Source organism: Zonotrichia albicollis, chromosome 2, assembly GCF_047830755.1.
Source record: "Zonotrichia albicollis isolate bZonAlb1 chromosome 2, bZonAlb1.hap1, whole genome shotgun sequence".
Classification (NCBI taxonomy): domain Eukaryota; kingdom Metazoa; phylum Chordata; class Aves; order Passeriformes; family Passerellidae; genus Zonotrichia; species Zonotrichia albicollis.
This window is the reverse complement of record NC_133820.1, coordinates 427,358-454,286: the sequence shown is the minus strand read 5'-3', so window position 1 is coordinate 454,286 and position 26,929 is coordinate 427,358. Positions and strand designations below refer to the sequence as shown.

The 26,929-nt window shown below is 46.6% G+C and overlaps 2 protein-coding genes across 4 annotated transcripts in view; one reads left to right on the top strand and one right to left on the bottom strand.

Moving 5' to 3' along the window:
- The window catches only part of URB1 (URB1 ribosome biogenesis homolog), a 37,139-nt gene extending 28,180 nt beyond the window's left edge, over window positions 1-8,959 (bottom strand). The window contains exons 1-9 of the mRNA XM_074529836.1: window positions 8,790-8,959; window positions 8,104-8,243; window positions 6,789-6,940; window positions 5,882-6,014; window positions 3,875-3,971; window positions 2,672-2,757; window positions 1,428-1,553; window positions 623-753; window positions 118-313 (exon numbers count right to left, since the gene is read on the bottom strand). Coding sequence (XP_074385937.1) covers window positions 118-313; window positions 623-753; window positions 1,428-1,553; window positions 2,672-2,757; window positions 3,875-3,971; window positions 5,882-6,014; window positions 6,789-6,940; window positions 8,104-8,243; window positions 8,790-8,928 — 1,200 coding nt within the window. The 5' untranslated portion in view covers window positions 8,929-8,959. The remainder of the gene's footprint in view (window positions 1-117; window positions 314-622; window positions 754-1,427; window positions 1,554-2,671; window positions 2,758-3,874; window positions 3,972-5,881; window positions 6,015-6,788; window positions 6,941-8,103; window positions 8,244-8,789) is intronic.
- A 17-nt stretch (window positions 8,960-8,976) lies between these two features.
- EVA1C (eva-1 homolog C) overlaps window positions 8,977-26,929 on the top strand; it is a 43,430-nt gene continuing 25,477 nt past the window's right edge. The window contains exons 1-3 of one of the 3 annotated variants that reach the window (XM_074529949.1): window positions 8,977-9,060; window positions 9,875-10,033; window positions 13,526-13,646. In XM_074529949.1, the coding sequence (XP_074386050.1) occupies window positions 9,878-10,033; window positions 13,526-13,646 (277 nt within the window). In that variant the 5' untranslated portion in view covers window positions 8,977-9,060; window positions 9,875-9,877. Of the gene's footprint in view, window positions 9,061-9,874; window positions 10,034-13,525; window positions 13,647-18,297; window positions 18,561-26,929 lie in introns of those variants that run through there. The other 2 variants (XM_074529967.1, XM_074529958.1) reach the window with 2 other exon arrangements.

The following is a 26,929-nucleotide window of genomic DNA, read 5'->3' as shown; positions in this document are numbered from 1 at the left end:
CCTGATGTGATGTTTTCCACTGTTTCTTACACCAATTCCTTTTTTACCAGTTTAGTTTACATGTTTACAAAGCTCCCTGCTCTGAGCATGGCTTTTTACCACCACCCACACTCTCACCTTCTTGAGCAACTTCATGTTGTCCATCCAAGCAGACTTCACTCTAGGAACAAAGGAATACTGGCTCTCCTTGAAGTATCTGTTCAGTAAATCTGGGCACACTTTGAGAATATTCACCACGAGATCAGCAACCATTTCATCTTCTGTTGCAGTTTTCAAACCAAGCAGGAAGTGCAGAAGTACCACATTTCCTCCCCTGGTGAAGACAAAAAAATTACTTTGAATAAGGAATCCTTATTTTGATACTTTATATGGGATGTGAACTCTACAGCTTCTCTAACTATTAACTGAAGGCAAAACGATTATTTGAAGGCAAGATCTCTCATCCTCCTGGCATAATTTGTGAGTTTACACTCAAAGAAGTAAGAAATTAATTCATCTGCACATTTTCTGCATGACAAACGTGAATTAACACCACACATTTCAGGGCAGACATGATAAATGGCGAGGTCTCTTTGCTTCTAGCAAAGAATCCACATACAATCCCAGCTGCCCAGTGACTCACTTGCCAGAAGTTCCCAGACTTGGATCATAGAAGGTTATGCCATGTTTCAGAGAGCAGCACAGGTCCATCAAGAAACTATGCACAAGTTCTCTCACCATTGCTTTGCCCACCTCCTCAGAACCTTGAGCCACCTGTAAGAACCAAAAAGGAGTAAAAAAGGCATGTGAGATTTGGCATCACAGTTATCAGCCTCACTCTATATGGCTCCTCTCAGAGAAATACTAAAACAAAGTTTGGCTTTGGTTCAGATCAAAAAGAGAAGCTTCAGGACTTGAAGATCCCCTCCAATCCAAACCATTCTGTGATTCTACAATTCCATAAACTTTTTAAATCCAGAACAACTCGAAATGCCTAGAGATGAGAAGACTCTTGACAACTGTGGCTGGGAAATCATGCATCATATGACTTACAGGGACTGCCAGGAAGTGCAAGAACTTACAAGGACTCAGAACTGAAATGTATGCTTATGAAAGGGGTCAGGGGTTTGCACAGCTCCCAGCAGATCCCTCCTAGACACACATCTCCAAAGGGTGCTTGTAGTACATCAGCATGGGAGCGGCAGGGTCACAAGCATGTGGCAGAGGAATACAAGAGGGCACACACAAAGGTGAAAAATCTGTAGCCAAAACCCAGTGAGAAGCAGCACAAATTTGGGGGTTCTTTTTAAATAGGCTCAGTAGATTCCTCTCTTTGAGCTCATCAGGCTCAGAGCAACTGGGAGCTGTTTGAAAAGCTGGGGGCTGCAAGAGGAAGGGAAATAAAGGCAGCACAAGGACTAAGAGTAACAAGAAATAAATGGCCAGACCTTTAAATCCTCAGGGCTGACATCAGTAATGCCATTCCAGCGGTACAGTGAGGAGATGTGCAGCAACACTTCTGCAGTGAAAAAACGAACCTTCTGTGTCTTGCTGATGTTTTTGTTATGAACCACCTGAAAATGAGAAAAATGCAAACTGCATTTATTGCAGGTTGTCACAAAACCATGGCAAAACAGCATCACGCCTCATTCTTCCAGTACACACAGAGCTGGCTCTCCTCACCCAGCAGCAGAAAGGCTCTGCCTGTCCTGTCAACCCTTCTCTCACTGCTCCTGCTGCACCCTGACCCTGCACCAACCTCTGCACACCCTGCACGTGCTGGACAGACAGATGTTCATGTTAAAGAGTGCAGGTCATGTTTAGAGCATCACAGGCACAGAGCAGAACCAGGGGAACCCAGCTGTAGACATATTGAAGCCTACTACAAATGAAGTCTGAATGAAAGGGAAGGAAGTTTCTCACAAGTTCTTCTGCTGTGCTTTACTGCTGGCATTGTTTTAATTCTCATTTTTCTTGCTAAGCTGAGAGACTCATACAGTGTGCTGGGGTCCAGCAATAACACAACAGCTCATGATGTATGATTGCCACACAGGAAAAGCTTCATTTGAAAAACAAAGTTCCAAGGAGGTTTATTTTACATTTAAATGACAGCTTTTTATTATCCTTCTTTTTTGTGTCATTGCAAAGACAAAATGAAAGAACATTTTTGGCTTTAACTGGTCAGTTGAGAAAAGCCCAAGTCTGAGGCAGGCTCCTATGGCTACACTCTAAATTTGAAACTCTGTTTTCCTTCATTCTCTCAACTGTTCATGCAACAGCTTATGCAACATTGCTACAGCAGTTCAGTAGAGAGATTTAAAAGTCATAGATTCTGGAGCTGAAAACATTTTCAAATAAATAAAATATATCTCAGGTGCAGCTGCTCTACAAGCAACAAGAGCACCCACGAAAGAGGCAGGGCCATGCTCAGAAGGTGACAGAGCACAGGAAAAGCCACCACTAAGCCAACTCTCACACCTTTCAGCAATTCCTGCTTCCCTGTTTCCAACCCTGACACAGTAATACAGCCAAGCTCTCAACCTCCAACACACATCACCAGTCCCACCCTGCAGCAGCACTCTGCCAGCAGCCCTAAGAACCGAACACTGTGGGAGAAATCCCTGCAGAACTGTGTTCAGCAGTGAGGAAAATAGAACACATGAGACAACACAGTTCCAAGGGTGTACCATACCTTAGCTGTCAGTGTGGAAAGCAGAAGATTGACAGTAGAAACTCTGTCTTCCTTTATTTCAGAGCGAAGAATAGCTGGAATGAAATCTAAGAGGACATTTCAAACGTTAACTCAAAATGTGAAAGCTCTTTTCATACTAAAATACTTCAGGGAATTCATCCCCATTTCTCTTCCATGTCACATCATTTATTCTGCTGTTACATTCCAGGATGAACCAAAGGCAGCAATCAGAGTTCAGAAGGATGATGTGTCTATGACCATGGTTATGAGCAAGTGATGCTGCCCAGCCTACTCTCATCTTGACTGATTAACACTGCTCCAGCATCTGTCAGCTTTAAATACATTTTGGGCCCTGAAACGCCACACTAAAATTCAAGTAATGTCATATTCCTCCCCTTGAAGCACTGGCGATTGTTTCACTGAGTGAATTTGAGAAGGATTCTCAAATGTTGAGAGGTTCCATCTCCACCTACATCCATCACCTTTTGGCTCACAGTGCATCCCAAAGTGAGACAACCTCAGTTTACAGAGAACCTGGGGCTCCTACAGGGCAATGAAAGCCATCTGCCCTGACTGGGCCGAGGTGTGCAATCCCCAGCCTGACAGAACTGAACAGCTGCCAGCACCTCAGGGAAATCAGCAGCCCTGGGGTGGCAGGAGCAAGAGAAGATTACAACAATTACAACAATTACAGCCAGTTCCCAGTCCCCTGCCATTACTTGCTGCCAGCTAGCGTTAAGCATTTTTTTTAAACAATAATTCTAGATCCCTTCTGATTGTCTCATAACTCTTCCAAGGGTCACAATTCACAGGGCAGAAAGGAAACTGAAGTACACCCTTTTCAAAAGAAAATGAATGCAACATATCCATTGTTACTGTCCTATGAGCAAGGCTGGAAGCCATCAATCTTTTTTGTTTATTGACTCTATGACCTCAAAGTTTTCTGTTAGATTTAAAAATTTTTTATCTGTGTCACCAAAGACTTTATTTTTGCAAAGTTTTAGCAGATAGCATATTGTTCTCAAGCAGGAGAGGTTTATTTATTGCACTGCCAAAGAAGTTTAAAGCTTTTCAGATAATAAGGTTAAAAATATATATTTTGCTTCTTATTAGTGCTCTCTACCTGGTTCACATTTTTAATTAGGTCATATATATTATCACCTCTAAATGACTGTGCCTTAAAACAAAAAAGTTATGAAGTACCTTTTAGTTCCAGCACCTGTGCCAAGATTGCATTGTCACCAGCAATGAGAAAGGAGAGAGCAAACTGAATGAAGGCCATGCGGACATCTGGTCTGCCCTGGAAACACACAAATGGATATAGAAAATTTAAAAATGTTGTTAGCACACAGATTGTACCCAACTGCAGAACTGATACTGCAGCTGCTGATTATCCCTAGAAGCTCCATAAATGGGTGAATGAATCAATTTCCATAAAAATGCTGCATGCAGCCATAGACATACATTTACATGCAATACATCCACAGCGCATTCAGCTAAAAAACTTCCTGCATTAAACAGATCCCTTTTACATAAAAAGGAAAATGTACTGGTTATGTGCTTGTCAATTCTCAATGTATGAGACCAGGCCAGAAATTTAAATAAAGAGGAAACACTAACAGCCGTTTCATGCCAAACCCTGCATCACTGCACCTCCTCACCTGTGCACTGCTGGGCCAGTGCACAGAAATGCCCATGAAAAGGGTGAATATAAAACTGCCAGCTCAGGCACAGGGGGAGCAGTGAAAGCTCGACCTCTAACAGCACCACAGGACATGAACATTGAAGCACAAAATGGTTTCAGTTGGAAGGGACCTTCAGGATCCCCTCATTCCACGCCCTGCCATGGGCAGAGCCATCTCCCACTGCTCCCAGCCCTGTCCAGCCTGGCCTTGGACACTTCTAGGGACGGGGCAGCTCCTCCTCTGGGCAGCCTGTGCAGGACAGCGCCCCATCACCCTCACAGCCAGAATCCTCTCCCAAAATCCACTGTCAATAAATACACCCTCTTCCAAAGAGCCACCCCTCCCACCACTGCATCCCCTACAGAGACCTGTCATGATTTACCATTGTTTTTAAACCTGCTGTGCAAAATAAAGCTGCATGTAAATGAGCCTGATAAATAAGCAAGCAAAAGAAAAGGCAGCAGGGACTCATCAAAGGGTTGAAAGAAGAAATAGAGAAATTAACAAGACTTTGCTGTAAGCTTTGGACCTGGTATTTCTGGGTTAAAAACTCACCTCTGACAGCCAGCTGTGACATAATTTCACTGAAAGCTGTACAGGACTAAGACTTTTTGGATGCTAGACTCCTTGTACCTTATTTAAGCAGCTTGTGGCCAAAAGACTGCACCCAAGCATTTAAAATCAAGGGTGGAGCTACTCCTGCAGACAGCTCCTGCAGCGAGGTCAAAATCCATGGAATCTGACAATTCTGGAGCTATAAAAGGTGGTTCCTGGGGAAAAGGGATGTGCTTGGTATTTTGCCTTCCACTTGATTGTTTAATAAAGAAAAAGTCTGAATTTTCATTTCAGATGGCACAAACCCAACACTAACATACACATTCACCCTGCAAGTAATCTTTAAAGTCTGGAAACAGTATGTCAACATTGCAAACAACACTGGATTTATTATACACTTGCATTTGGAATGACACAATTATTCTTGTTCTAAAGCACTGGTTTGGATCAATCCTGACTATTTTTAGCAAACAGGGAGGGAACAAGAGATAGTTTCTTCTGGAAAAAGGGAGTGGCTTTTCCTCTTCATTCACATATTCTTCTTAAGGATTTCCAGATAAGATAATCTAGAACTTTTGTTTATGTTTTCAAATGCAATTAGTCTGTATAATTACTCTCAATATCCTCTCCCCAATTCCCATTTATTTCAGTGGGACCAAATCACAAAACAAAAGACTAGTTTTCAGGAGTTTACTACCACTTTCACTCTGCTTCAGACATTACAAGGGCAGTTCACAGAAACTGTACATTTCTATTTCTCCACAGCTGGTTGGAAACACATGAGGCATTTTCATGTGTCCAGTTGGGCACAATCAAGGACTTCAGCCTGACACAGGACAGGAAGGGAGAGTTAAGCTCTTGCAGATGAAAACACAGCAAACCTTGGCAACAGCTTTGTTCTGAACAGGTAGCTAAAAAAGCTGGTGGAGCCCTGGCACAGCATGCCGTGGCATGCAGCACCTCAATTTACCTGCTTACACCTTCTTTTCAGCAATCCAGGCAGGTACTTGTTGTTGAAGTCAAAATGGCTGTAGACATCCCTGGCCGAGTCCGGGCCCTGAGCCACCATGGCCGACAGCAGGGTAAGGCACCCCCGGCTCACCCTAAAAACAAAACAGAGGAAAACCTGCAGGCCATTCCCAGGGTGATGGTATACAAACTGCCAAACCAGGAGATTAAAACTAAAAGAGAAAATAGAAGGGAAGGTAAACAATCTAAGTAATTGTTTTAGGCAGTAATAACAGCAGCTGGGAAAGAAGGGAGAGGGGAGAAAGGAGAAGGAAATGCCTTTTTATGTTCTTCCCCAAAATTAGGCTGTAATGTGAGGCTGGATATTCCCTTTATGAAGTAGTTTAAAAGGGACAAAGTGACAAAATTATTGAACAACCCAAAATGACCTCAGACTTAAGAGACTGAAAAAATTGCAGAAGAAAAGCCAGTCTGAAAGAGAAAAATCCATGATAAACATGGAAAGCTGACTCCAAAAAATACAGGGAAATAAAGCACTCGAGAGCAGCTCTTTTTGCCATCAAAAGGAAGAATGCCCAGCCCTGTTCCACACCATGCATTTCACCCTACAAGTCAAGCAGCACTAAAATAACAGGACTCAAGGTAAAACCCATGTTAGCTCTCAGCAGGACAGCCCCAGCTGATGAAAAGTACAGCTTCAGGAAAGTATCCTACAGCACTGGATTGTTTGATGTATCAGTTTCCACTTTGCAAAGCCTGCCACAGGCTATTATTTCATGACAAGTGGAAAAGGATTATTAAATAAAGGGGGATTATTAGCAATAAGTCAAGATGAATTTTCCAACATCTAGAATCTCTGTCCAGATCACTTGACAGAGATTCTCCACCAGAGCACCAAGCAGACTTACCTGTGATTCTCAGAATACAAAGCAGCATAGACCAGTTTCATATAGGAATGAATCAACTTTTTGACAATGTTCATTCCCACAACAGAAAAATGTGAGAGGTCGCTGGCTGTCCTCAATAAAATGGCTTCTAGAGCCTGAAAGATTAACAGCATCTGCAGGATAAAAAAGTATGTTAATATCTGACAATATCAGGTAAGGCTTGAAATTATTAGCTGAGCAAACAGTAATAATCAGCATTAATAAAAAGAGTAACCCCACTCCAAGAGGAAAGCTTCTACATATGAAAGTGACATTAACTTCTAAATTCTCTCCCAAATTAATGCTTCCTCTTTGTAAAGATCACTTCTGAGAGCATGAAGTTTCAAGGAATCAACACTTCAAGAGACAACTACTCCTAAGTGGATGACGAAAAATGAAATGTCCTGGAGAAAAATATCATGTTCCAATCTTGCAATTAATTCCTGCCAGAAGAATTCAGAATCCACTCAGCACTGGGACTGTGCTCATCACAAACATCAGCCTCTCCTAGCAACGGGATATTGAGGGAAGGCTGTCACTGAACATTACAGAGACAGAAATGATACTCAAAGGCAAAGAACAGCAAGTGATGGTTAAAAAGCCACACAATACAATACTACATTGTAAGTAACACTACATTGTAAGCAATGCTGCACCAGCATTCACAGTGAAAAGTTACTGAACTCTTTGTCCATTCATCATATTCTGAGGAGGATAAAATTGTGTCCAGTTGAAATAAGGAAAATGAAATCACCTTTACCAGTGGCTTCCTAGAAATGCTGATGTATCAGGCAGATATCTAAAAACACTTACTTTCACAAGGCTACTTTTGTTTTGCTTTCTTAACTGCTTCTGTTGATCCCCTTATTTCCTAAAAGGCCTTTTAATAATAGCTTGATTTGGACAGGACTATTGGTTGTGTGTGCCATTAAATCCAGGAACATCTATGAACAGAACGGAGCATCTCCCACTTGGTAGGTGCTCCTGCCACTGCTACTTCCAGAAAAAAAAACAAAATTCAAATCAAAAATTTACAGAGTTATTTACACCACAAAGCACTATTTATCCATAAAACCATAGAACATCCTGAGCTGGAAGGGACCTACAGGGATCATCCAGTCCAACTCCTTGCCCTGCACAAACACCTGAACGATCCCACCCTGTGCCTGAGAGCCTTGTCCAAACGCTCCTGGAGTTCTGGCAGCCTTGGCAGCTGTGACTATTCCCTGGCAACCTTTTGTTGGTTCCAGGGTGGGATTGTTGGGATTGTGGCCGCCAGCCCCCATATCCAACTTACTTCACTTTCAGGCTTCCTTTCTCCATCGAGAAGCCTGAATATCTCAGCACACTCCATGGAAATTTTCACGTATCCCTCCACGACATCGTACACTTGGGGCGACGGCAGCGTTTTGGCGATGGACACGAAGGTCTCCAGCCCTGCAAAGCCACAGCGTCACCCGGACCACCAGCGCCACGTGTGGGACCCGCTCTGGGCCACACAGAGGGGCCGGGCCGGGCCCGTGCGCGGCATCCATCCCCAGCAGCAGCATCCGTGACATCCCCGCGACGTCCCCCGGGCCGCCCGCACAGCCCGGGGCAGCCCCTCAGCCCGGGTGAGCCCCCTCAGCCCAGACCGGCCGCCTCAGCCCGGGGCAGCCCCCTCAGCCCGGGTCAGCCCCCTCAGCCCAGACCGGCCGCCTCAGCCCGAACCAGCCCCCTCAGCCCTGGTGAGCCCCCTCAGCCCTGGTGAGCCCCCTCAGCCCAGACCGGCCGCCTCAGCCCGGGTCAGCCCCCTCAGCCCGGGTGAGCCCCCTCAGCCCTGGTGAGCCCCCTCAGCCCGGGTGAGCCCCCTCAGCCCAGACCGGCCGCCTCAGCCCGAACCGGCCCCCTCAGCCCAGACCGGCCGCCTCAGCCCGGGGCAGCCCCCTCAGCCCGGACTGGCCGCCTCAGATCGCGCCTCTCCCGCCTTGCAGAGCCCCTCACCCTTGGCGGCGGCCGCCGGGTCCCGCAGCAGCGCCTTGAAGCGGGCGCCATTGAACTCCTCGTCCCGCGGGCCACAGGCGCGCTTGGCCGCAGGCTCTCCGCTCCGCTCCCCGGCCTCGCCGCTCCGCTTCCCGGCCATGCTCGATCCGAACCCGGCCCCGGCCCGCCCCGGAACCGCCGCTGCTCCCGCAGGAAGGGGTGGGATTAGCTCGGGGCCGTCGCGGAGCCGGACCGCCCTAGCGGGAAGGTTTCCCCAGCTACCAGTGCCGAGGTGGGCAAAAAGAGTTAAAAATATTATCATGGTATGGTTTCAAGGGACCGTAACATTCCCACTCCCTCCATGGGCAGGGACAGGTTGCCACTAGGCCAGGTTGCTTCACGCCCTGTCCAGCCTGGCCTTGGACCCTTCAGGGACCAGGGGCAGCCACGGCTGCTCTGGGCACCCTGTGCCTGGGCCTGCCCACCCTCACAGGGAACAATTCCTTCCCAATGTCCCGTCTGCAGCAGTCTCTCATCCATCGCTGCTTGCAAGGCCAAGCAGGTTTTTGTCATCCCAGTTTCCTCAGACTGCAGCACCCTGCGATCCTGAACCAACACGGCTTAAAGTTCGGCGTGGAAGGGGAAAGCACGGAGTGCAGGGAATCGGGGAGGGGAGAGAAATTCCTCAGATACTCCTCTCTCTCCAGGAGAGGGAAAGGCTGTGGCTTTCCAGTACCTGAAGGGACCCACGGGAGAGACAGAGAGGGACTATTTATAAGAGTGACAGAAAGGGTAATGCCTTCCCACTGCCAGAGGGCAGGCTTAGATGAATTAAAATCTAAACCGTTCCCTTGCTTTCAGCAAGAGTTATTCCAGGCAAGCACGGTGATAAGGAGGAATGGAAAAAGCCTTGTGCCAATAAACAGTTTCATACGGAATGACAACAGTTGTAACAGTAGTGGAAGATAGAGTAGATTAGCTCGGTAAGAAAAAATTAAAATAAAGATCTATCCAAATCCAAACCAGAATTTTTTTCATATGTGCAAGTAATAAAAGTAACATTCCTGGGCTTTTTCAAACTGGTTTTTTTTGGTTTTTTTTTTTAGCAAATGACTGTAAAAAGAGTGATCCAGAAGAGGGCAACATTCACAGCCATTCTGAGACCTAGGATGAGCAAATGCTTTCACACTCACAGAAGATGCTGCGATACTTTGAGAGCAGAGGACAACAAAATAAAAGAAGCTGAAGTTAGAAGACAGAAAAGGGTAAAATAAAGAGAGTACATAAGACTGGGGGGGGGAAAGGAAGTGGGAAAGTATGAATTGCTAGACACTAGGTACAAGGGCTTTTTCAAGTAATTTATGAGAACAAAGCTAAAAGCATCTTAATGCTGCTAGTGACATCATGCTCCAAGCTCTGCCAATAATTCCTGTTTCTAGGAATACTTAAATTCAACTCTCTACATCCCAACTATTTTCCCGCTTGATTAAAAGGCAGTGCCATTTGGAATTCACCTCATTATAGCAAATTCTATGCAAAGGTACAGGCTTCTCAGTTCTTCCATAGAACATTTTTGGTCCCATCCCATCTTCTGGATGATGGGAATCCTTTCTTTCAGCCTTACAGTTTTCTTGAAACTTAAATTTATGCAGGTATACAAATACATTTGCAATTCCAGAAATTGATAGGCACATAATGTAGAAGGTAAGTACCATTCTCAAGAGGGAGCTGCTTTGTTATTGAGGGGATGGAAAGGAAGGCTAGAGCTAGTAGAACCAGGAAAAAAGTTTTTATTTAACACAGCTTTTAAAAGAAATAATATTGATACTGAGATTCTGAGATCTTCAAGGTACAAGTCCAGGTTACCAGACTTACCGGCCTGATAGTTACCATCACACCATATTTCATAGTTCTAGTATTTTAAAAAGTACTACAGAATGGTACTGACAGTTATTTTTATTTCACTTTATTTGAAGTTCAATTATTCTGTCCCCTCACTGCCTGTGAGGCTGTCAGAGGCCTCCAGGAGGCTGGGGAAGGACGCTGCTGCTCACACTTCCAGCCAGGCCACTTCCATGTTCTGCTGGAGTGCACTTTGAAGCCCGTGTCCTTTCCTTTCTCTGTTATATCTGCCAGCTTTCCTCCCTAAGTCTGTTTTTTGGCAAGCAGCAATTATGGAGGGCCAGTCAGAGGCCTCAGGCCCAGACAGAATGCATCTGCTCTGCTGTGTTTGTGTGTGCAGCAGATGGGAGCAGTGAATGAGTCAAGCAGCAACCTCTGAGCTGCCCAGCTCCCAGTAAATCAAAATACTCCTCTGTGGTTCTTGCCAGATGAACAGATCATCATATCCAAGTTACACACTGCCCCTCTGGCATTTTCAAGCCTGAAAAACAATTCCTGGTCCCTTGCATGAACCTCAGCCCTCCGCCTTGTTCAAGGAACAGCTCTGGATAGCAGACTAAGTGAGCCAAGGCACCCTTTCCTGCCTCGGTGAGGACCTCTGAAGCCTTTACTGCCCTGGCAGTGTGTAACCAGCCAAGCCCCAGCCCTGCACTCCTGCTGGCTTGCCTTTGCCTCCCACACCTGAACCCTTTCCTGCGCTGTGGGATCCTCACCTGTGCAGTCCTGAAGACAAAAATCTGATGTGGCAGATGATTTGGCCATTTCTAACACAGAGCTTCACCAGATTCTAGCCTTGAACACTGCTGTCCTTCTCAGCCAGCCCCTCTCTCTCCAGCCTTTAGCCATGGATACTTGCTGTTCTGTAGCTAATACTGGCCACCCCTCAGGACTGAGTCTCCTGAGATGCATTTACATCACTCCCCAACCATGTCCTCGTGACCCTTCCCAAACTCAGCCTGATCTCCAGGCCTACAACCTCTCCCTATAGATGTGGGACTGTCTCTGAGTGGGACAGCAGACAGAGCAGTGCATGAGCCCAGCTATACAGCCTGTGCTAATCCCAGCCCAAACCTGTCCTTTAACCCCACTGGTGTTGGGCTGATGGAGCCCCAGTTAAAGTAACCCCTGTGGTGGCTTCAATTCAAGGCCATCTGTCAGTTGTGGTCCCCTACTCTACAGTACTCATAAATGCATTCATTTCTTAAAATATTTTTTTTATTTTATGTATAAATCAACCACAGAAAGCATTCAGAGGGAATGGATTTAATCCAAAATCCCATCTCTAAAGCTGTAGTTCTCAATGTTTGCTCTTAGTTCACACAATTACTCCACAGAAAAGTTTCCTTCGTTTTTTCCCAAAATTTCAAGTGTGTTACAGAACTCCTTGTCAAATGTTCCTGCTTTCCAGCCTTTGACACCCTGAGGGATCACCGAAGAAGCAAGGGTGGATGCTGCCAAGAGATGGGATATCAGGACCCCTTCCTCAGCACAGCCTCCCAGAGGGAATATTCCCAGCACTATCCCTTCTTTGCCATCACATGTCTGAATGCCCTGTGCCCCACACTCCCATGATCCTGGACAGCCCAGTGCTAGGCCATACACGTGTATGACAGGTCATACACAGTCAGACACAGTCATTGCAGTGCTTGAGTTCCACAAGTTTGGCATGGAGGAGTCCAGGGGATGTGCAAGGTCAGTGTGTGGACCCAAGAGATGAGAGGCTGGCAAGGCTGAAGTAAAACCACAGCTTTTTTTACTCCAGATGCTGCAAAACAAAACCACCTCTCCTCCTCTTCTCCCTCCTCCTCCAATCCCAGAGTTATTTCAGCTGCAGTGCAAGGAGTGCGTTTTAGGCCTGACTAATGGCAATTTGTGTTCCTCCCACAAGGAATATCAGAGCCTGTCGATATGGACAGGGCATTATGAGGGTTTGAGTCAGAGCATGGTGTGAGTCTGGAGCTGGGCTGAGTGCCCAGGTGCTGAAAATGGGTGGAAAGATCAGAAAAGAAGGGGAGAGGACAGAAGAGTGGGGAGGTCAATGATCAGGCTGTGAAGAGCTGGAGGAGCTGGAAGCACCTCTAAGCATCTACTGCAGTACTCAGGGTATCTTCTGTGTACTGAAATCCTTCCCAGCTTCTGCACGTGGAATAATCCCCAAGCATCATCCACTCTGAGTTAGTTTGTCATGGTCACTGAGTCACAGAATTTACCAGGAGCCTTTACAAACACTGCAATAATTATTTTCAAATTTTGTTATTCGCCTTTAATTTCACAGTGCTCAGGTCAAATTAGCCTGCGGTCTGGATCTAAACCTATCAGCTCTCACTGGTTAGATATTGATATGGGCTACTCTTTTCTGAAACACTACCAGTTTTCCGTGCCTTTACATGTCCAACTTGAGAGACCCTGAAGCCTGATTTTTTCAAGGCTCTTGGAAAAGCCAAAGTTTTTTTCAGTGTTTTGACATTGATTCTGTGGCTTTAAAAAGCTTCAGTCTTGAATTTCAAGTACATAATCATTAGTAATTTTGGAAAATCTTAGCTTAAATACTTATTTATTAAAGGGGAACAGTGACAACAAGCCATCAAAGGCAGGCTTATAAAACCATAATAAAGCACTTCCACAAAGAGCTTGATTTCCAAGAGCATGGTCCACCCAGCAAGTCTGTCCTAATGTCCTTCCTAAGCTGAGAGGCAGGACACACCTCTTTGCCAGTGTGTCTTTGGAGCATCATGTCAGGAAGTGACCAGGGACAACTTGGGTGCTTTAAGAGGGCAAGAACAACAAACCCAGGACCTTTTCCTTGGTGCAGTTGCTCTGCCTCCACCTTAGGTCATGTTTTCTCTTGTTTCCAGCATAAGCTCTGTGAGATGGGACGTGCCTCTTGCTTCATGTCTATACAAGTGCCAGGTGCACGGCTAGAAGAAGCAATCTGTGTGCAGGAGAAGTGCCAGCACCCTGGCAGCGCTCAGGAGGGTGAGCAGTGGGGTGTGGGGGCCTGAATATATGTTGTATTGTGAGATCAGTGTGTGTCTAAGTTACTCCAAACGAGCTGCAGCTGCAGGGTCCTTAGTTGGGCAACAGCTGTGGCTCGTGAGGGTAACAGATAAATAGGGGTGGGTCGAGAGCCCAGGAGGAGCCCCTGAGAAGATAGAAGAAGAGCCCCAGCAGAGAGGGAAGAACAACGCTGCAGCCAAACAGAGAGAGAGAGAGAGAGAGAAGGTATGGAATCTCCCGGACAGCCGAGAGCTGTGACAGCCTGAGAGCTGGGACTTTACGTGTATGGCAGCCAGAGAGCGAAGATTACAACAGTGGGGCCTTGCTGCTGTGCCTGGTGAGGCAATGGAGAGAGGTTTCATTCCAGTGACACGTGAGGAGGCTGGCTGTACAAACCTCATGGGCCACATCCTCTGTCCTGTGAGGCACTCGGGGTCTCGCTGGTGTTATGGCCAGTTTGGCCAAGGACAGCTCAGGAGCACAAAACTCAGAACTGGTTTAGCTGAGCTTGCTCTCTCTGAAGCGAGTCAAAAAATAGCAAAACCAGCAAATATTTCCCCTTCTGCTAAACGTGCTGTGTGGAGTGCTCACTCAGTATTCATTCAAATTTCTCTTTACACACATGAGAGTGTTTCCTAACTCTGGCTCACCGAATGGTGCCCTCAAATTCAAATTACAGTACACTTGAAGATCTTGTTAGATCTTATTAACCATATTATTATCCATAGCACCTTGTGAGAACTTACAGCATCCAAAACACATTTAGAATTAGAAAAAAATGGTGAACAAGCTTCCCTACAACCATCCTCAGGTTGTATCCATAGAAATAGAGGCTGGATTGAGAAAAACGCAGTCTGTTATTTTAAATAATCACCATAGAGTGATTACTGTAAAGTATGTGCTTTGTTTTAAGTGCTCTGACACTCATTTCCATAGAAACAGACAGAGGATAGCAACCCACTTGTTTGAACTGTCCTGTACATTCTGTCTGGGGCAGAATGCAGGAATATAAAATGTTTAAAAATGTGGGAAAAGCCTGGGGTTTTGTTCTTAATTTTTTGTTTTGTTTTAATCCTGAAAAGCCAAAAAGAACATGAGGAAAATTCCTGGAAACTTTATTCTGGGAGAATAAAATGAAAATTACAAATATCAGCTCTTAAAAATTTACAGGGGAGAAAGCAGGAAGAAAAAGCAGTAAGGGGTGTAGTGGTGAGAAGTGTACACACAGACATGTGTGTGTACTTGTGAGAAAAGGTATTTCTGAGATATTTTTCTGATAGTTTCTGTTATTGTACAATCAAACTAGTGATTTTTTTCACTAGAAAAAATTTCACTATATTTTTAATAGAAAAATTTAGACCATCTAACTCAACTGTCTATTCTTTTTCACACTATTTTTTTAACATTCACTTTCTTTTATTTCACATTGTTTACTTCTTAACTGACACACTAATTTTATTGGAATTCCCATACACTAAGTCATGATATGAGCTTTGAATTGGCAGTTGGAGTGAAGTTCAGGGGAAAATTATTAATGTGGAGAAAAATAAGTTAAGTGCTCAGATTTTGGCTTTGCTTTTGCCAAGCTTGCATGTAACAACACAAATCCTGCATTTCTGGCACTGTGAAATTATTTCTTTTCTCCCCAAGTCCAAAAGAGAGAAACTGTCTGAAGCAGATTTGATATCTGTCCTGGATTCTAACTCCTGGAGTTTTGCATGATTTTTTTTTCCTTTGGGGGAAAAAAGGAATCTAATTCCTATTGCTTGTGAGGAAAGGATAAGATTCTGTAATTCTACATGCTGAACATGTCTGGATTAGTTATATTGTCTTGCAGCAACTGAGTATTGCCAGCTTCTGGGAGCTGCATTCTGCACATCATGATGAACACTGTCTCCCTTCCTGCCTTTGTGGTTTACACTCCTGTCTCCGAGTTTACTATGTAAGCACTTCGATCACAGGGTAAAGGGAAAAGCAGAGATTTGCAAGACTACTTTTTATATTTTAGGTTACTTGGTTTTAGGTTAGTTTTGAATAGCAAAGTAGCCCCCATTCAGAGGGAAAAGAAAAAAAACCCACCATATACATACATACATACATACATACATACATACATATATACATGTGTGTAAAAAAATATAGATGCCATTCAGTTCCTGTCAGCCCCAGTGTCCATAAGCTTTCCTCCTCCACAGGAAGGCTTCCCTCGAAGGCAGATGTCTGCAAGCAGGAGCAGCCAGCTGCCTCGTGTGCAGTCACTCAGCCCTCAGTGCTTCACCTCCCTGGAGTTGAACCTCTCCCAGTTCAGTCATTCCTCTTGGAAACTGCCTCTGCCTTTGGGTTGTACCTGCAGAGTGCCAAAAGCATCCCAGGCTCATTCCTGCACTTTGGGATGGTCTTTTGCCTACAGCACCACCAAGCTAGGCAAAGCTGTGTTATCTCACTGGGAACAGAAAGTTCACAAGTGCTCTTCAGACCTGCTGATTGAAAGCCTTTCAAGCACAAGCATGGGATACTTCCCAGTTATTTTTGATGCTGTGTATGTTCTTCTGCAGTGATTGTGTACTTGTCACAGATCTGTTGTCTGCTCAGTCACTCACAGCACTCTGAGTGGTCATTGTTGACATCTGTTCCAGGGATTAGTGAGCAGATGTGAGAGAAGGAGGTGAAACACCTCCTGCTAGAGCTGGAGCAGGTGGCCTGAACATGAGATATCTCTCTGTTGGCTGTACAGGGAGTGGAGCTTTGGCATCCTGAAGCCACAGATGGGCTGACTGCACCCACCTGAGGTTATGGCAGATACGAGGTTACAGCAGCTAGGAACTTGGGATGGACAGGTAAGCTCACCCTAATTACCTGAACACCTTTCTAGAGGATCCAAGTGTGGCCCCCAATGCTTCTCTGTGAAAATCTGTGCTGCTTGCTCCCCAGCATTCATTTCTGCCTTGGTGGGACTGACCTGAGACAGCAAGTGCAGGAAGGGTCAGATTGAATGATCAGGTGCAAGGTCAGGGGGACAAAGGAGGGGAGTAGGGGAGACTCCCACAAGTCTCCGTCCAGTTCCCTGCTGGAAGGCAGAGGGAGCTGGCTGGGTTAGAGGCAAACACTGTCCTTATCTGAAGCAGCCAGCAGCAAGGGCTTCACCTGCAGAGCTGCTGTTCCCTCTCCCCATCTGTGTTTGTAGTTGCAGATGTTTCAGAGTGATTTTATACTGTTATTTCGGCATCTTTGATCCCCTTTATCTGAGTCCAGTAACACTTGATGGAGTGTCCCTGACCTCGGACAGGTTCATGTGAAACCTGTTTTGCTCTTATCTGCCCAAGACTAAGGAAGCATAGGCTAATATATGTGTTACTCTGTTGTTTTTCTGTGTGTGAAGAGGAACAAAAGTGGATTCAGATTCAAACATGAAGACCAAGTTGTTCAAAGTTCAGTGTAACCTCTGAAAAGAGGTGCCAAACTTTGGAAATTCAAATCTGGATGTGTTCCAACTTCAGTTGGAACAGGAGGAGAGGAATAGATTTAACACAATTGGTTTGGTCCCATCATCTTTTACTGACACACTCGTGGGGTTTTTTTCAAGAGAAAGATCAGTGCGATCATGCATGGCAGGATGCAAACAGCTGGATATTATGTTTACCCACAGCCCCAGGAAAAAAGATGCTTTTGTGCCCCATTCCCAGTGTTCGTTCTAAGCTCTCTTCATGAGGACAGCTCTTACAGGAACTGGGAGCTGTCCTGATTCATTCCCTTGGGTCCCTCACACCTTAAAAGAAGCACCAAATTACATTGGAAGGTAGTTTGGCAGATAGCAATGACAGTTTGTTTGAACTTCTCACTGGTTCACTCTTCTGTATCACAAAAGACTTCAGGGAACGACTTGAACTCTCTCAAAGTGACTTCAAGATGTTTCCTCACTTTGCAGTGAAGGCTTTAAGCCAAGCGTACACACTCCAGGCACGCTGAACTAGAGTCCGGGACTGCGGTCGGGTGGTGTCAGTGCGAGGAAACAGAGATGCTCCTTTTGCAGCATGGAAGAGTCAGTGCTGTTTGCCCACTGCAATCCCTCATCCGGAGATGCTGCCAGGCGCAGGTCCCAGATGGCTTCCCTCAGAGACCCGTGAGCCGAGCTGGAAGGGCAGGAGCGGGGCTGGAGCAGCCCTGCAGGCTCTGGAGCGAGAGCCGAGGGCGCCTGGAAGTAGGGAACGCAGGGAAGCTGGGCTGCGGGGACAGGGAGTGATGGGGAGCACCTTGCACCTGTCTCGGGAACAGCACAAGCGGGGAAATGGGGTCGCGGTGTGTGTGTAAGTCCGTGACTGTCCTGCCACCATTGCCAAGCAATAATGAGGGGGAAGACGGTGAAATCGAGCCTCTTGTCCGGGAGGGAGGCGCGAACGGCTCGGAGAGGGGTGGGGAGAGCCGGGGAGGGCGGGCGAGGTGCAGCCGGCTCTGAGTCAGCCCGGCCGCGCGATGTGCGCCGAGGGCAGTGCCCGGCGCGGCGCCGCCGGGAGCCCGCGTCCCTCCCGTCCCTCCCGTCCCTTCCCGTGCCTTCCCCGCCGCCCCCGCGCCCCGAGTGCCCGCGGCCGCTGGACCCGCTCCCGCCGCGGCCGCTGGCAGGGCCGCTCCGCCCTCGCCCTCCTTCTCCTCCCACGCGGGGCAGGGGCAGCCCCGAGGGCGCCGGGGGGGCCGCGCCGGCAGCCGGGCCCCGCTGCACCATGTGAGGCGGCGGGGCTGCCCCCCCGGCCCGAGCCGCGCTGTCCCGCACCATGAGGGACGGGCATGCGGGGCTGCACCCACGCCGCGCTCAGGTAGAGCCCGGGCGGCTCCTCCGCCTCCTGTCCTGCGTGCTCCTGCTGTGCGGCGCCGAGGTCGCGGCTCTCGCCGACTTCTCAGGTACGGGCGGGCACCGAGCGGCGGCTCCCGGCTGCGGGGGGCTCCGGGGGGCTCGGGGGGCCGGGCGCGCCGCGGGCAGGGTCCGGCGGGGCTGTCAGCCCCCGCAGTGCCCCGAGGGGACCGGCGCGTCCAGCGCAGCGCCGCGGGCTCCCGGCCGGAGCGCGCACGGAGCCGCGGATACCCGGAGCGCTCCGTGCTCCCTTTGCGGGGCCGGGGCCGGGCCTGCACCCCGGGCAGCGCGGGCCCGATGTGCCGAAAGGAGGCAGGAGGAGGAGAGGGTTAAGGGCTGCCGGAGGGGCCAGGTGGGCAGGGACACGGGGAGCGGAGCTGTCGCTGCGCGGTGGGAACGCTGGGCGTGGAGCGGCCAGGGCCTGACCAAAAGTGCGTGGAAGTCCCTGGAAAGGTTCCCACTTTCTCCTGGAGACTTGGAGTCGGGCCCTGAGGGAGCGAACAAGTGCTGCCCTCCTCTCTGCTGGGAGGGAAGCTCGGAGCATGAGAGGGGTGGATGAGGGGAGTGCCTTCCCGGGGAGCAGAGGCACCCGCTGCCGCCCAGGAGTCACAGATCTCTGCCAAGGTGCTGCATCACTGCAGGAACTGGGAAAATATCCTTGTTTCCATCAAGATGAGGAAGCAGTCTCTATTCTTTGTAGCTTTTCTTTGTAACTTTCACTCTTGTAACTTTTCTGGTGCTCCCGGACATCCCGCTGCTGTTACAAAGTCATTTGGAAGGGTTGTTTCTCTCCTCTCTGTGTGTCGCAGCGAGCGCAGCATATTCCTGGCAGTTGGAAGCTTAAGGAACTGCCTCTAGGGCAGAAAGCAAACCTTTCCCGTATTGAGCAGGGCAGAACTTCCCAAAAGCCAGTCGAGTGCACTGGAACAAAGTTAATATATAATTAATAGCCAATATGTGCTGTTATGCATTTTAATATAGTTCGTGTTGACACAGTTCAATATGCTGGTCATGGTTCTGCAGAAACTATTTCCTCAGCAAAATACAGAAAAATACAGTTTGTAATTTTTTAAATTATGTCCAGCTCCACAAGCCCGACAATTTCTAAGCAAGCAGCCATGAAATATAAAGACCAGAATTACGTACTTGGATAAGCTACATTTCTCATATTAAATTCCTTTCACATATAAAAGGCTCTTAAATGCTTGCTGTCTCATTCTTTGGTGGTTTTTTTTTTTGTTTAACTGCTGGTTTGGGATGTTAGTTTTGGAATCACATGGTGGTTCTCCACAATAACATAAAACAAATGTTCACATTTTCCTTTTCAACTAGCCACTGAGTTAAAAATTATCCCTTTATTTAGCAAAGTTCCTCTCAAAAAAAGTCTGTTCATTTTTAAAATGATGTTATTTAGATAAGGTTATCCAAGATTAAATTCAGAAGTACTGATGTCTTCAGTATTCATTGTGCACTGAGTTTTCCAAATAGGTAGAATGACCAGAGAAAAATGCTGTCTCACCCCAGAGATCAGTATTAAACATGACATGCAGGTGTTTCAGTAAATAAAACGTAGAAAAGGAAAGCAGACTCCAGAATTCCTACCAGACTGGGAAGCTCCCAGGTCTGAACAAATTCTGCTCACATTTTAATTATAACATGAAGATCTAATCTAGAATGACAGAAAGGACCAAAATGTTACTGTAAGCTTTTTAAAAACAGTATGCAGAGCACAGGGAGAAGTTTTTAGCTGCTCCAAAAGCTGGTGCTGTGTCCCAGGAGCTGGCAGAGGTGAGGGGACACCCTGCAGTGCCATCCTCAGGCCGTTTGATGCTGTTAAAGGAGCACAAGCTCCAGAGCAGCAGCTTGCAGAGGACTCTGTGGAGTTGCTGATTTCCCTTCTTTGCTCCCTCCCTCGGCAGGAGCAGCAACTGGATTCTCCTGAACTCTGTCACGGCCACAGACCTGGCCCGTTCCAGGTGCCTTGCAGCTCAAAGTGCAGTGAGGCCTCTACCCCAGAGCCCAAACTCTTTTCCTCTCTCCTCCTCTGCTCACATTCTGACAGCTTCCAGAGTTCTTCCTGCCCTGCTGCCAGCCTCCAGCACTGCCCGTGTAATTTCTGTTCCTCCCCTGATGCAGGTCTCAGTTGTGCCAGCAGTTCCACCCTGCCCAGAGCCCTTTGTCCATCACCAACCCTCGCTGTTTGTCTGTAAAAACCCAGAGATTCTCCCTCTGGGATCTGTGGGATGCGTTGGAAAGGGCAGCAGGGAGCAGCGTATAGCGAAGTGTTATTACTAATATTTATAACTTTGTGTTTGGGGTCTGTATCCTTTCTACTACTGACAGCTGCAAGTTCTTGCTCTCATCTGTCTAGCTTTTAACTAGGAGAAAAAAAATCTGTCTATTTCTTTGGCTTTTTTGTTTGGTTGGTTAGGTTTTTTTGAGTGAGACATTTCTTCACTGTGCAACAACATTTTGTGGATTGGTATTTTCTAGGGGAGAAAAATGTTCTGAAATAAGACACCAGCAGCAGCTCAAAATTCAACTCTGTGAGAACAACTCAATTGTTTCTCTTAATGGAAATAAGAGTTTCTCTTATTTTGACACAATAGTTTCTCTTATGTTGACACAATAAAGATCTGCATAATCAATGTTTTTCTGGCAGCTTGAAGCAATAAACAAGAATTTAGATGTCGGACTCGATGATCTTGCAGGTCTTTTCCAACCTTAATGATTCCACAAATCTATATTTATTAGTTCCATTAGTTACTGAAAGTGGAGAAGTGCTCTGAGGTCTGCAGTCCTCAGTGTGATTAATTTTTCAAAGTGGAATCCAGGTATTCATGCCCAAATTTAAACTGAAAGAAGAGAGATTAAATCCACAGTTCTGTCCTTAGACCTTCAAGAATATGACAGTGGTCCTACAAATACAGAATTTTCTTCCCCTCATGCCTGTTCTTCAAAGCACACCTTGTTAACTAAAATTCTTCTTTATTTTCTCAGTGATCACTGGTATCTTTCACAGTTTGGATCAGGTCCCATTGCAGGGGGCTGCTGTGAATTTTGCTGGTTCTCCAGTCTCTGAGCACCCTGGGCTCTCAGGACAGTGCCAGAGGAGCCATTTTTCAGGACATCAGGGCTTCAGGACATGAGGACAGTCATTTCCTCCTCTGTGTTCAAGAGCTGGTTCCCAAAGCAGGCCAAACAAGAGTCTGCAAACCCAGCAGACTCTTCCCAGTGTTTCACACTGTGGGTGTCCCAGCTTCTGAGAGAGAGCTGGCTTGGCTGGGATGGTGGCACTCTGTGGGACCTTCCAAGAGCAGGGATCCCTGCTCCTCATCTTCCTCATCCCCTGCTCTGCATGCTGGAGTGGGAAAGGCTCCCAGCTCTCCATCCCATCCCCACTCCTCCTCCCACCTTTTCCCTGTCTGCTGACAAAGTGAACTGACCCCTTCTCCATCTGGGAACAAACTCCTTCTCCTGGGAACACTGAGGAACATCCATTCACCCCTTTTTGTGCTCCTTCCTCCCTTTGCTGTTCTCGTGCTGCTCTGAGCTCGGGCTGGCCTCGCCTCCTTGGCTCGCTCTCCACTCAGTCTCCCTTTCCTTACCTGAGTCCCAGCCAGGTTTTCTGGGCAGCTCTCAAGCAATGTGCCTGTAACTGAAGATCAAAAATGAAGTAATTGTGATTGCATAACTGGGGTGAGGAATGGCTTTCTGGACCTTAACAGAAAGCAGCCACTGCTTAGGGGTCGAACCTTTTAATCTCTGTCCACTGGTGTCAGGTTTTCTGTCTTTTCCTGCAAAACAGTTCAGACAGCACTGAGCTGAGCTTTAACTCCACAGACTTGGTCTCCTGACCCAACCACAGGAACAAGTGGATCTAATGAAAAAGCAAACCAGTTCACCCAAGAAATGTAATCTGCTCCTGTGACCTCTCTGCATTAAAAGTTTCCATTAAGTTCTGTGGCATTCACCCATCCCAGATTCCCCCAGGTAAAAGGAAAGCAAACAAATGCTTTGTTTGTAGTAATATGGCAGGATCAATCACTACCAACCACAAGGATGCAGAGGTTTTTCTGTGGGCTTTGTGTTGGTCAGATGAAGTCCTGCACAAATTTTCTGGAGTCAGTTCTGTTGACTCACCGTGGCAATTGTAGCATGTCCTTCCAGCAGGATGTTTAAAGAAGTGCTGCAAGGAGTGATGCAACGATGCATCTTCTCAGCACTGCCTTGTCAAAGTCAAGTGTTCATTGCTTCCTGAAAGTAAAAGCATTTCATGTTAGAAATGTGTTTCATTTCAGTGATGTGTGAGTTAAACCTCAAAGTCTGGTTTAAAGTTTCTCTGAGTGAAGTGGGCTCTGGTCTGGGATTTGTTCTGTGGAATAAAGAGGTGTGTGTCAGAGCAGAGATTTTAGTTTAGATCATAGTGCTGAGACCCAAGGTTTTGTTTCAGGCTTTTTCCTGCAGTTCTTTTTGCCTTTCTGAGAAAGTGTAACTTATAAAAGCACATTTCAGGTGTGCTAATATTTTTTGTTAAATCCACTGATGAATTAAGGGATGGTGTGATGCCCTTGCCCCTACAGATGTTGGGGAATTCAGACACGAGACACAGAACTCGAGTTCCTGAGCTCCGCTGCTCAGAGTCCAACACATTTGAGTCCATCAGATTCTCACAATTTGGGGCAGAACTCTCTCTGTTCCCCTGGCAGATTGCTGGCACCTGACACCCCATATGCTATTTTTATTCCAAATAAATAGCAGGGATTGGCTTCCCTGTGCCTTCCTGTTCCATCTGCTGCTGAATCCTTCCCAGCGAGGCAGAGCTCCCAGTCTCACCTTTACTGGGGAAAGGCACCACAGACTGTTCCAGACAAATACTCAGCTCTTGTTGGAAGGGTCCCCAGACAGACAGGGCACTGTCTGACCAGTCAACACTTAGCACAATTCTGTCATCTGCCAGCCATAATGTACAATTGAAATAGAAATATTTTGATATATTACCCGACACAGAGAAAATAGTGTCTTAAGGGAGCTGAGGAGCAGAAGGAGGCGTGGTCACGCCTTATTTGTTCAGCATTGGTGAGTCATTTCATCTGAATTTCTAGGCATTTTAAGAGTTTTGCTTCAAAGGTCTATTGTGTGCCTTCTGGCAACAAATTAAATACCAGTGAGGTTTGGCTCTTAATTTAGAATTAATTTTAAAACATCACTCACTATATAAGACCTAATTGAAAGCCTATGGTCACTGGAAGGATTCCCAAGGATTTCACTGGGCTTTGGATGAGGGTCTCAATGCCACAAATGTCTGTTTGGTTTTCTTCATTGTATTTAATCTTGGATGGGAAGGCAAGAATTATTCTTTCAGAATAGTTTTGCAGTTTTTAAACTTCATTTCTTTGGGCCAGAACTGAGTAGAAGACAAAGAAATGTTGGTGTAAAGAAAATCATCAAGTGCTGAGAGTGAAGTGGGGAGTGTATTTTTGCTTTTCTGTCTTGGACTTGCTGTACTATGAACCATCATAGCACTGCAGATCTGTGAGCTGCCAGATTTCTGATTTTTTCTAATCTTTTCGGATTTTCTGATTTTTTTTTTAGAATATCAAATATAAATGGGGGAAAAAAAAATGCAGAGCTTGAGTCAAAGTTGTGTTTGCAAAACAAAACCTGTTGTTTGTTTTCTGAGGCGGCAATGAACAGCCCCCTGGGGAACATGAAGGTCCATGATCATACATCTGAGTTTTCAGGCATTTTCCTCCAGCCCCTGAGGTTCTCCTGCTTGCAGTCTTTGGGAATATTCAGAGTTTTTTGTCTTTGGGCATAAAGTGTCTCTCATTCCGTCTCCAGAAACAGTTGCTGCCCACAGAGCCTTTCTCTTGTTGCTTCTTGTTAATGGCACTAGAAGAGGCTACTCTGTGTCCAGTTCAAAGCAGGATTTTGGCAAGGGCAGAAAAGAGCTTTCAAGTCTCCCCTACCCATGCCTCTTGTCAGCTGCTTTAGATGGGATGGAGAAAAATCTTCCTTTGCTACTGGAGTAGTTCCATGTTGGGTCCCAGACACATGTTTGCCCTTGTGGCTTCATGGAATAGCTGAGAGAAATATAACTGGATGTTGGGTGGAGTTTACTGCAGACCCAAGAGTTTGGGGATCAGGAACAGCTTGCCTCTTCTTCCTGACACATGAAGGAAATAAAACCAGAAAGCAAGTGAGAAAGCACAAGTGCAAAGGGATCTGTCCCGTTTAAGTGCAGGTTCATGTGGTGTGTAGTGCAGGGTTGGTGTGTAGTGCAGGGTTGGTGTGTATGTGCAGGGTTGGTGTGTAAGTGCAGGGTTGGTGTGTATGTGCAGGGTTGGTGTGTAGTGCAGGGTTGGTGTGTAGTGCAGGGTTGGTGTGTATGTGCAGGGTTGGTGTGTATGTGCAGGGTTGGTGTGTATGTGCAGGGTTGGTGTGTATGTGCAGGATTGGTGTGTAAGTGCAGGGTTGGTGTGTAAGTGCAGGGTTGGTGTGTATGTGCAGGGTTGGTGTGTATGTGCAGGGTTGGTGTGTATGTGCAGGGTTGGTGTGTAGTGCAGGGTTGGTGTGTATGTGCAGGGTTGGTGTGTATGTGCAGGGTTGGTGTGTATGTGCAGGGTTGGTGTGTATGTGCAGGGTTGGTGTGTAAGTGCAGGGTTGGTGTGTAGTGCAGGGTTGGTGTGTAGTGCAGGGTTCACGGGCTTCCCCACTCTGCAGAGTTGTAACTCACAGAACTGCAAGGCTGAGCTGAGTCATGCAGACGCAGAGGCTCTGTGGTTCCTGGAGAAACTGGGACCAAAAGTTACAGGTCTGTTGTTTACTCATGATGGCTTGGCTTTGTTTTTCTAGGAAGAGCTCACAGCTTGGCTTCTTGTGTGTGCTGCTGCTCTCTGAATAAACCCTGTTTAAACTGGAGTGTGGATGAGGCTTTGCACTGAATTATCTGATGGCTACCTGGCCCTTTCTCTGACCCAAGCAGAATCAAGCTCTTGCTTAATTTGACCCTCAGATTTAACACTCAGTGGGAATTAGATTCAGTAATTCAGGTTATGATTCATGTTATGATCCACAAGGGGGGAAAATGAAGACAATCTCCTTAGGAAAGCATTCATGTGGATAGAACAGTTCATGGAAAATGTGACTGGTATCTTGACCACTGCTTTGATTACCCAAAGGCATCCTCACCACTAACTTCAGCATTTTCTTCTTGCAGACTTCATCTGTCAGTCAGGCCAGTGGGAACAAATGCTCCCCTGGCATCAGGCTGGTGGCTCTCCAGGATAACCATCCTGCCTCTCCAGCTGCCACTCCTCTTGCAGCATTCGGCATTGAGACTGAATTGAAAGGGGCAGCTCAGGCTTCAGTTGCCATGAAACTTGTAGGAGCTTTGTTTCTTTGAGCCCTGCACTCCTCAGGTTTGAGACTGGCCATTAAGGTTAAAAGGTGTTGAGCTGAGTAAAGGAATGGCAGATGGACAGAGGTCAGGATCTCATAAGATTCCTCTCCTTTAGAAATGGGCACCTGAAAAGTGTCAAGGACCAATTCTAAGAAAAGCAACAACTTTGAGTGCTCTGAAACCAAAGTAGGCATTTGGAAATGGGATGGGGTTTGTGATCACTGTCTTATTAGTGAAACTAGATTATGCCTCGTTTTTCTGGGGAAACATCTATCACTGCTTTAAAAAAAGATTTAGATAATACAAAAAACAGAGTGATAATATGAAGAACATTTTTCTTGCACAGAAAAACAACTTTTCATGCTGTCTCTGCAATACAAGTGAAAGTTTGAAGCTGATAGGGTGGTAGTCATTAGCAAGGAGAGCAAGGGTTGAGAGGAACAGTGGAAAAAGGCCCACTGGGAAAAATAAGGCATGGAGGGAAATGAAATCAGATTGGTGACATGCAAGAAGGAATATATTAAGGAATTACAGATTTTTATGTGCATATGGTGAGTAAAGCTAATTGTGCTAATTTCTGAACAGCAAGAACAATAATCAATGCTTCTGTCTAAGTGTATTTCTTACTGATCAAAGATTGAGACGTGGAGTGTGGCTACAATGAGTCAAACAGAATGTTGACAAGGCACTTAGATAAAAAAGAATAAAACGATGAAGCAAGAAACGTAGTGTCATGAATTTTAGAAACATTGCAGCCAATTTGCAGACAGCAGGTGACAGGGAATGCCCAGAGAGCCCTGTCCCTGTGCACAGAGAGCCCTGGCACAGCAGGACCTGTGGCACAGCCAGGTGACAGGAATGCCCAGAGAGCCCTGGCACAGCAGGACCTGTGGCAGAGCTGCCCCGAGAGCAGCAGAGGGTGTGACAGGTGGGACTGGGGCTGAAACTCAGGAGTTCATTTCTCCTCAGTGCTTCCTTCACAAGCCAACAGAGAAAACACTGCTGGAGATGTGC